The sequence below is a fragment of the Lacerta agilis genome, chromosome 13, assembly GCF_009819535.1.
Source record: "Lacerta agilis isolate rLacAgi1 chromosome 13, rLacAgi1.pri, whole genome shotgun sequence".
Taxonomy (NCBI): Eukaryota; Metazoa; Chordata; class Lepidosauria; order Squamata; family Lacertidae; genus Lacerta; species Lacerta agilis.
In genome coordinates, this window is record NC_046324.1 from 50309498 (window position 1) to 50319949 (window position 10452).

The 10452-nt window shown below is 48.7% G+C and overlaps 1 protein-coding gene across 1 annotated transcript in view; it reads left to right on the forward strand.

Moving 5' to 3' along the window:
* Window positions 1–7472, forward strand: part of SDK1 (sidekick cell adhesion molecule 1) — a 557065-nt gene extending 549593 nt beyond the window's left edge. Inside the window, 1 exon segment of the mRNA XM_033167902.1 lies at window positions 7186–7472. Within this exon segment, the coding sequence (XP_033023793.1) occupies window positions 7186–7458 (273 nt within the window). The 3' untranslated portion in view covers window positions 7459–7472.
* Window positions 7473–10452: the final 2980 nt, after the last annotated feature.

The following is a 10452-nucleotide window of genomic DNA, read 5'->3' on the forward strand; positions in this document are numbered from 1 at the left end:
GAGGCAACTCCTGCATGCAGGCGCGGCGGACGCAGAGGTCGCCGGAGTCTATCCATTCTCTCGTTACGCTCTTTCCTTGCCCTTGATGTCAAGCATACGGAGCCCAGGGCTTCCTAGCAGAGCCTCGCAGCGGAGACACAGGCCAGCTTTTGTGGCAGGCAAAACGAGGCCCCTATTTTCCTCCAGAGCTTTGATAACCAATCAGTCTCCACTGGCCCTTTGATGCTTGCTTGTTTCCAGCAGTGTGTGCTTGGAGAAAATACTAATGGACATGCAACAGAGGTGACAGGTTCTTTTGATCATCGTGGAAAAATGGCTTTAGCCATGTATGTGGGAGGGGGGTGCATCCATTTTATCTCATTCTATTATATTTCTTGGTGCCATTTTAGGGTGGTGGCTGTTGCTTTTCTTCAGCTTTTGTAACTCTAAGGCTTCCAAGGAGATGAGCTTTTGCTTACCGGAGGATTTCAACCACTCCCTCTTCACGGGGGGAAAGATGTTGCGCAGGATGTAGGGAACGAAGCATCTCGTTTCTTAGGAGGACTTGGCCAGATGCTCTTCCGTGCGCAGCCGAGTCTATTTGAGCTTGTCAAAGGGCTGTTTCCCTTTGATAAAACTTCCTGTGTACAGGATGCCATCAAATGCCGAGACAGCCAAGGCCAAAATCATCTCGATACATTTCCCCGTTAAATCTTCATCCCCAGGCTTTAAGATGTTGCAGCTGTGCTCGTGATCGAGAGGCAACCTGCTTTCACACACATCCCCGTGACTGATGCTGTGGTTGCTGCAGCCTGGCTCCGAAGCACACGAGCTGCTCATACTATAGATTTGAGCCCTGGATCTATCACTGGCCACTGAAGTGAAACACTCCAGCGCTCAAATCTACAAGCTCGTGTGCTTGGAGGGCAGGGCTGGATTATGGCAGTAGGGCGGTCCTTAGAAACATACATGCTTCCCCCCAATACTGCTTGCCTGGGTCTGCAGAAGGGCCAGCCCTATCAATAGGCAGAGTCCAAAGGCCAATCAAGGGCTCCCCCAAAAAAATTGCTGCTCAGCCCCCCAAATACAGGCAGCTAGCAAAAGCCCATCATGCTTAGGGAAGGAGGGTGCTGCAGTGGAAAGTTTTGGGGAGGAGCAGCCTAATATAGCCTTTGCTCCCTCAAACCTAACAGGCTGCAATAGCCATGTGAACATCCCCCAACTCCTGCCACAGGCAATACCACCTGTGTCCTCTTTCCCAGGGGAGCTGGGGTGTAGCAAACACACCCCCATTGAAATTGGGAGTGGCACCCTCCAAAATCCTGTTTATTCAAGAGCAGGTGAACACATTCCAAAACAGACCTGCACTTGGGGGTTGGAGCATTTGCAGGAGAGACCTGGCAAGCCAAGGCAGTTTAACGCTTTGCCCAATTCTCCTCTACAAAAGCCCCCTCCTCCTTAACCCATTCCCCATTTAGCCAGGCATGGAGACCAGGGAACACCCGGTGGGGTGGGAGGGGGACACCGAGGGTTGCATTTCACAAGAGAACTGGCAGAAGTGAGGAAGCGCAAGCACCCCCTCGCCTGCCTCCTCTCCCTACAACCCCACCCCATGCCTTCCTCAGCCATGGGGTCGAAAACATATTTGCTGAAGCAAACACATAGTTGTGCCCTAAACCCACACTGACCTCCTGTGACCCTATTTAAGCAGCATGGCTGTTAAGCTGAAAGTTTTGGACGCTCTCCAACATAAATAAAGGCTTTTAATGAGGTCAAGCCACTTGCATAAATAATGTTTCCCCCACACACACACACACTCCTAGAAAAGCCATACAGAGCAAAAAGCTGAGCGAGAGAGAGAGAGAGAGAACTGTTTAACCTAATTATCGAAAGCTGTTTGCCACTCCGTTGGCATGCGCTTGCCCTGTTGCAAATAGAAACACACAAAGCTGCCTTATAATGAGTCAGACCATTGGTCCATCTTGCTCACTACTGTCCACACGGACTGACAGCTGCTCTCCAGGGTTTGAGGCAGGAGTCACTTTCTCATCCCTACCTGCAGATGCCGGAGATTCAGCAGGCGTCTAGTGTCCAGATCAAGAGAAGCCCTAGTACCGCTCCCTTCTGCCTTGGTCAGAACAAACCTGGAGTATTGTGTCCAGTTCTGGGTGCCACAATTTAAGGACATTGACAAGCTGGAAGGTGTGCAGATGATCAGGGGTCTGGGAGGGAGTTGGATCTGCTTAGCCTGGATAAGAGGAGACTGAGAGGTGATAGAATAGCCACCTCCAGCACTTGGAAGGCGGAGCAAACTTGTTTTCTGTAGCATCCAAACCAAGGGATTAAAATTGAGAGAAAGGGAATTCCAACCAAACATTAGGGAGAACCTCCTGACAGTAAGAGCCATTTGACATTGGAACAGACAATGTCAGAAGGTGGTGGACTCTCCTTCCTTGGAGGTTTTTAAGCAGAGGTTGGATGCCCATCTGTCTGGAGTTCTTTAGCTGTGATTCCTGCAGTGCAGGGGGTTGGACTAGATGACCCTTGGTGTCCTTTCCAACGCTACAGTTGTATGGTTCTACAAGCCTGGGACCTTCTGCCCACAGCATGACCACTCTGCCCCCCAAAACAGACACACATGCAGTTGGCTCCTGGTTCCCTTTAAGACTCGTACAAGTTTCCAGGAGCCACAAGACGCTTTCTTGCTTCTTCTGCGACTAACTAGCAAAGAATTTGTTGCTACTGGAACAGAGAGGATGCAGAGTGAGCCAGTCAGAATAAGGAGGCGGACAAAGGCAGGGCCCACTTAGGACTTGGCAGCCCGTTCCCACCCTCCTTGAGACCCCCGACAGAGTTGGGCGTATTTCCACCGCAGTCTTTTGAAAGCTCCTGGATATACGGGGCTGTTCCCTCCACCACCAGCTATAAATAAATGCACACAATTCCTTTTCTCCAGCCATTTTCAAAAGAAATTTGACAGCCACAACTGTTTTTAAATTCCATGTAATGCCGGCCTTAGACTAAACTAGCCCGCTAGTCCCTAATTTGTCCCCCTAATAGCGTTTGTTTCTTTCATCTCGCCAATAAAAAAAAATACTTTAAATTGTCAGGCATTTTCTCTGTTTTGTTGCTTCCCAGGCATCCGCACACCTTTGCTTGTCAGTTTCTAATCTAGCGGTGCACCCATTCAGATTCAAGGCCGTTGCCGTTGCCTGGGCAACCGGCCTGCAGATGCGGCAGAGGAGTGGCCTGCCACGCAGCCGAGGAGACGGCGGCCCTGCAGCATTTCCATTTTGTCAATAGTTTTGATTCATTAAAAATAATATGTCCACTCTAAAACATAATGCTGCTGGAGGAGCAATTTGTGTAATAATGGGGGGGGGGCAGGCAGTGGGAGGAACAGACTTCAAGAGTCCCCCTGGGTTAAGAGCACCAGGATTGCCTTTCCCAGAACCCACCGAGTTCCAGATGGCATGCTGGGCAATTGTTAGCTGCGGCTGCATTTAAAACGTTCAGACACACCAGGGAAGGCTGGAGACACGTGACCAGGCTGCCATGCAAAGGCCTGGCGCCTGCCACATCGGCCCTTTTGGCTCGCCCCATTGGCTCTTGCACCGACTGCTGCCCATAACCGGCCACCTCCACAGACCTGGCCGCCACCTTCCTCGCTCTGCCTTCCTCCGTGTTTTAGAAGAGGATTGATTTGCGTTTCCGCTCCCAGCATGTCTGGGACCACAGAGGTGGCTGTGACCAAGGGGCCACTTACCACAAGTGTGTGCAGGTGGACAGGCCACTCAGCTGGTCTTCTGCCATGCCCAGTCCAGAGAAGTCTACCTACTTACTTACTTATTTGCTTGCTTGCTTGCTTGCTTCGGTCCATTTTATGCATTCTATGCTGCCTTTCTCTAAGCACGCCAGTGTGCATTTTGAAAGGGTGGTGTGCCGACACCATGCGCAGCTCAGCTGCACAGCATCTGCCTCAGAAGCAGAAGGTCCCAGGGTCAAACCTCAGCATCTCCAGGTAGGGGTGGGAGAGACTGCTGGAGAGCTGCTGCCGGTCAGAATAGATGATACTGAACTAGATGGACCAAGGGTCTGGTATCAGGCAGCTTCCCATTCCTGTGAGTTTGGGAGGTGGGAGTAGGCTGTAGGCTTGAGTCCAGGAGGGATTCAGTTGCTAGAATGGCCAGACAAGTTTCTTGGTAATGGTCCCCTTAGGTCTGGGTCAACAAGGTAACAGAGGGAGTGGCTCTGTGCCCGAGGACAAATGGATGGGCTCCCTCCTTCAACTGTCTGTTAGTTACAGTTACAGACAGGTAGCCGTGTTGGTCTGCCATAGTCAAAACAAAATAAAAAATATATAAATTCCTTCCAGTAGCACCTTAGAGACCAACTAAGTTTGTTCTTGGTATGAGCTTTCATTGTGCATGCACACGAAAGCTCATAGCAAGAACAAACTTAGTTGGTCTCTAAGGTGCTACTGGAAGGGATTTTTTTTATTTTTTATTTTGTTTTGTCTGTTAGTTAGAAAGGCAAAAGCCAGAGTCCAGGGGTGTGTAAGCTGGAAGCAGGCTGGGCAGCTGGGAGACAGAGCCATGCTTGATCTCTAGTGGAATCCAAGGCTGTAGCTGTGGGGGGAAGGAAGACCCTCTTGGGGTGTTAATGCTGCGAGCCCATCCTTATTAGGCTCAGGTTGTAGATACACGTAAATAAACCGTATATCACAAAGACACCACAGTCTCTGCTGTCCTTCATGCCTAGGAAGCCAAACCCTGGTAAAGTGCCTAGAACCATGCCACTCAGAGGTGGAGATGACATGCAACATTATGTAAAGAAGGAAGGCGAGAAGGAAATTGGCCCTTCTCATTTCATTTTGTTTCTGCTTGGCTGGATTCCTTCTTACCTTGTAAGCCCCCCAGAGGCCCTTGGTTGTTGGGCAATATATAAATAACATACATAAATAATTCTCCTTATTTATATGCTTCCTAATAATGGAAGGTTATTTCTGATGGTGCATAGCAGGATGTGATGGTTTTCCTGAGGTCTTTTTGACACATTGGGGCAGGACATGTGTTCCTACAGAGTCATTGTCTTTGTATATCAGAAGGTCAACAGGGTAGAGAGAGAAGAGAGAAGGAAAGAGGAGAAAAGGCAAAGGGTTAATGATAGGTAGCTTTTTAGGTGTGATCTTTGCTCTAGGAGCATTAGTCTGCCCTTGGCAACATAAGGTGGGGTTTGAGACCACCCCCCTCTTCTACTGGTTTTTAATTTCGGAGAGCCCAAAATCTTAAAGGCTGATTTCAAGAGGGAATTTGAGAATGCATTCCCCATGCTGTGGGACAATTCAAAGGCCTCAACTGCTCGCTTATGCCAACACCCTTCATTTCTGAAGTTATTTGTAAATCCTCAAGATGGGAAGCCCCCACAAGTTAAGGCACCTCGAAAAATGACAGTGGTCTCCATCTGGTGCATGTGACTGTGTGTCCTTCCAACTTGCTGGAATGTTCATTAGAATCACTGTCAAGCAAAATCCCCATTTTGCACCCACAATGTCATTTTGGCAAATAGTACCTGCCTTGTATTTTTGACTAGTTCCACGATTAAGGCTTATGCTCAAATGGGTTCTAGATTCATAATCTCTTGACTATACTGATTATCATTTTGTGTTAACACACGTAAAATATTTTGGAGCTTTTTTCAGTAGACTACGCATTTTGGATGGTCAAATACTTTTCTTCATTACCTTTCCTAATTAGCCAGCGTGCCTTTCCTAATGTGTAGTTTGCATACCTGCTCTCTGCCCATTCTGGATTTCCCCTTACCTTGTTCCATTCAATCCCGCCCCGTCCCCCCCCCAAAAAAATTTGCATGGATAACATACAGCTTCTTCCGCTGCTGAAAAACAGGACATGGAATTTCTCATTATACGGGCAGCTGCAAAGTGTGAATTGATTTTATGCATTTCAAACTGTATCCTGCAAGGTTTAGGGTTCTCAAATGCATTTTAAGAAACAGCTAAAATACAGAATGTTGCATTTAAAGATAATAAATGAAATCACTGGACCTTTGAATTTCTCCCAACAGATAAATAGCAATCGCCCTGAACCAGGGTCAGAACTGGCCTTGCCATAAATTGAAGATGGTTGAGGTGCCTACCTCCTCCCAGTGGGTTTGGGGGCTGTTAATTGGGTAGGGTGGGCAGCCAGCAGACCTAAGCCACAGGCCAGAATCCTCTGCACAAGAGAAGCTAAACCCTGATTGAGTTTGTATGGGGCGAGGCTTTTCATTTATTTGAAAGTATGGCATAGTATACTTTTATTTAAATTTTCTTGTACTCAAGTAAAAAAAAAAACTGTGCATGGGGAAAATGTTCTACATCAGCAACAACAAGGAAGCAGATGAATTTTATCCAATAAAAGAAAGGGGCCAGCAGTCATTGCATGGGGCATGATATAATAAATCTGGGCCAGGCAAGCAAATTGGAAGGGCATGGGAGCAAAATGTTGAAGAGAAATAATCTCTTAGGGTCACCTATAATCAGATGGACTATAGCCAGTCTCCGATGAGGTTGCATTGCCTGTCCCGTAACAAGACCGTTTTCCAAAATAATTGCACAAGTGTGCATTCCCACCATATATGGAAATATATTGCTCAATGGACCAGAGGGTGAAAATAGCATACGTTTCAGAGAAACGGCTTCCTCCCCCCCCCCCCCGGCCGTACACCAGCAGAACAAAGCAATTAGAGTCCCTTACCAGTTTAAGAGTGTTTAATGATCAGAGCAAAAGAACAACACAGCCATTCTCTGAATAAAAGTGCTCCCCATTAAGCTTCCCTCCTACTCCCCCCCCCCAAGTTATCTTCGTCACTTCCCCCTTCTTGCAACCTGATCTTGCAACCACTGAGCCTTCTGCGTAGCAACCTTGGACACTGTCAAGCGAAGGCGAGTCGGTTATCTCTCTCTCTCTCTCCCTGTTCTGCTTCTTCTAGCTCTTCCCCACCCGGCTCTGCCCAGCTGTTGTTTTCCGAACTATGCCCCTCTGCAAACCAGTTCTCTAAATCTATACTGATCCACTATTCCTAGGGAGCCTCGGGATCCTGGTCAGGAGCAGGAAGAGAGGGAGGTTCCCACCATTCCTCTTCGGAGCTGTAATCCTCAGTCTGGTCTCTGACACTAACAGACCTTTTCTCTCTCGAAACCTGCAGGCGACGGACTCTGACTACGAGGACGAGTTGCCCAAGCACTCCTTTGTCAACCACTACATGAGCGACCCCACGTACTACAACTCGTGGAAGCGCCAGCCAAAGACCACAAAGCACCCGGCGCCATACCGGTATGAGGAGTGTGTGGCGAGCGAGGCCGAGCCTTACTTCCAGACTGTCATCACGACACAGAGCTCAGGAGGGGTGTACACCCCGACGGGACAGCCTGCGCCAGGCTCACGGACTCCAGTGACCGGCTTCTCCTCCTTCGTCTGACACCCAGGGGGGGGGGGAGAGAAGGGGAAGAGGGGGGAAGCAGCCACACCAACTCAGTCATCAGCTGAGTTCGGGGCAACCGCCAACCCAACCGGATGACTGTATGCGTGGCAGGTGCAGTGAACTGTGGGTAAAAAAAAAAAAAATTCTCTTATCAGGGTAGAATGGATGTACATGTGAATGTCTTCTTCCAATTTTCCCCCCCAAGACAATCAACTCTTTAAGACACGGAGCTGACCTAGATGAACTTGCTTTGATTTCCTCCTCCTCCTCCTTCTTAAAGAAACCCCATCACACACAAATGATGGCAATTTTAACCACTTTGGAATATGATTTAAGGGGATTTTTTAATTGATAATAAACAGAAATGCTTTTGTAACGCTGCTTTTGGAAGCAGCCTGCGATGTGTTCCTCTCTTCCCCCCACTTTCCTTTCTCAAGCCAAGGAGATGAATTCTGTTCTTGTGGAAACTTGGTGGCCCCATCGTGATGTAATTTGAAGCCGAAACCATCCTGCCTTGCAAACACTCTTCCCTTCTCCTGTTATCTGGGCGAATTAGGAGGGCGGGGGGACTTTTAAGAATAGTTTCTCTTCTCTCACACACAGACATTCCTTGCTGCTTCTGCCTTAGAAGCACCAGCCGAATCACTTAGTCTCAATGTCATGTCTTTCCTGTATGCCTGCGAGGTTCACTCCTGGTGGTCTTGTGATGAACCTTCTCTCTCGCCTTCGTTTCTATTCTGTTCCAGTTGAGCTTGTTGTGCTCCTAAAGACATTCCCCTCTCCAGGGTTTCTGTCAGACAAGTCAGCTTACAAGCACCCGAAAAGCGTCAGGTCAGCCTCTCTCCCCCCCCCCCCCAATCTTGGTGCCATCCATCCAGGCGTTTTGGACTACAGTTCCCACCCCGCTGCCTGGGGCAGATGGGAGTTGTGGTCCAACAACATCTGGGGTGCGTCGGGTGAAACAGCTGGGGAAAGAAGCCTGGCGAGGTGTCCATTTTGCGCTTATCGTGGGTCTGGTTCCTCCTTTGTTGATTGCATGTGCCAATGTCCTTTGTCAATCTGAAAGAAAAGGAAGAAGTGCCAGCAAGAAGAAGAGGGTCCGTGAAATGAATGCAGCATTCGTGAACCGGTGGGGAGAACGCGCTAGTCGGACAACACTTATGTCATTTGTTTAAAAAGCGCCTTTCCATATAAAGGAAACCAACCGACCCCTCCCTCAGCTGCTGGGGTGCTGTTCTGCAGCTTTGTAAAAAAAAAAACGGGGGGTACATGTTGTTAACACCAGTTTTATTTGATTTTTTTTATAAAATGTATATTTTTAATGATTTTTTTAAAAAAAAACCAAATACAAAGACACATCAGACTCTACTGGGTGAGGGTTTCTTTGGTGCCTTTTTGTAATGATTCAGCTGAGCATGCAAGACAAGCAGCCACGAGTCTCTGAGGAGTGACGCTCCAGTGGGTTCAGGAACCACAGAGTTACCAATTGCCTCCTGCCCGTTCCCTCCCTGCACTGCTGCCTCTGTGGTCTGCAGCCGAGAGAGCCCCCCCTCCCATGCGAAAGGCGGCTTTGTTCTTCCCCTTGTTGCATGCTGCCCCTTCTTTGACCCACAAGGGAAGCCGCCGGCTCCTTTATGCCAAGGCACATTATGTTTATTGCTGCATATCTGAAAGGGAGGCGCTGGTGACAACTGCCCTGGAACAGAAAGGGCTGCTTGCCCACAAACAGCATCTTTAGAACTGCTGCTTCCCCGGGTCCCTGCCCTGCCCCCCAGAACAAGGGCTGGGCCCTAAAAGCTGGCCTTCAACTTTGCCCGTGGACCTCCTCTGGGGGCTTCCAGCCTTGAAGCTCTTGTTGCTCTTGGTTCCCAGGCTAAGGAGGCAGGTAGCTGTTCTGTTGAGCTTGTCCTGCCAGTCTCACAAGTCATTCCCATTTGTGTCCAGCCAGGGCAGGGCAGGTTATGCCAATGCTGTGTTTGCATATCTGGGCTGCTTCTGTCTCTGTTTTTTAAATCTCTGCATCAAGCCAAACTTGTATTTAAGTGAAATCGGAGTGGCAGGTGGCGTGTTGCTTTCACCGCAGATACACAGACTGCGAAGTTGCCGCATTGAACCTCCTGAAGGGTCCCTCGGCGCTTCCTGGAGAGAGGCCTCTTTGATCCTGTCCATTGCACTGTAAAAACAAGCAAGGTCACTCTGTGTGCTGATCTTGGGTTTGTTTTCTGCTGAAGCAAAAGTGGGGGGGGGAAATAATGCACAAAATCGAAATTTCCGGAGCTGAAATGGTCAATGGGCAAATGGCCTTGAGTTTCTAGGTTTCAAAACTTGAGTTTCACCTCACAAGGGCTGTGCATGAAACCTCTTGTTTGAATTATGAACCTCAACATTTTATTTTCTCTGAATGCATTGCAATTGAACGTCTTTGACAGCAAGTCCAATTGCTTAGGTCAACTTGACAGTTAGATTCCCAGCAACACCACCTGCTCCTGCTCCTCCTCCTCCTCCAGGCCTTTGAAGCTGAGATCACTGTTTACATTTCCAGGGAACTCCTCTGTGTCACAGGTACAAAGTGCTACAGAGAGGGTGCTCCCTTCCTCGTAGCTTCCAGGGTTGTGTTCATATAATAAAGGGAGCCAGATGTAATGATGTAAAATATGGAAAGAACCAAAAGTGTTGCCATGATTGTTCTCTGCACTTCAACGAGTCTCCCAAGTCTTGCTTTAATGATCATAAAAAAGGTAAAGGGATCCCTGACCATTAGGTCTAGTCGCGGACGACTCTGGGGTTGCAGCGCTCATCTTGCTTTATTGGCCGAGGGAGCTGGCGTACAGCTTCCAGGTCATGTGGCCAGCATGACTAAGCTGCTTCTGGAGAACCAGAGCAGCGCATGGAAATGCCATTTACCTTCCCGTCAGAGCGGTACCTATTTATCTACTTGCACTTTTGACGTGCTTTCAAACAGCTAGGTGGGCAAGAGCTGGGACTGAGCAA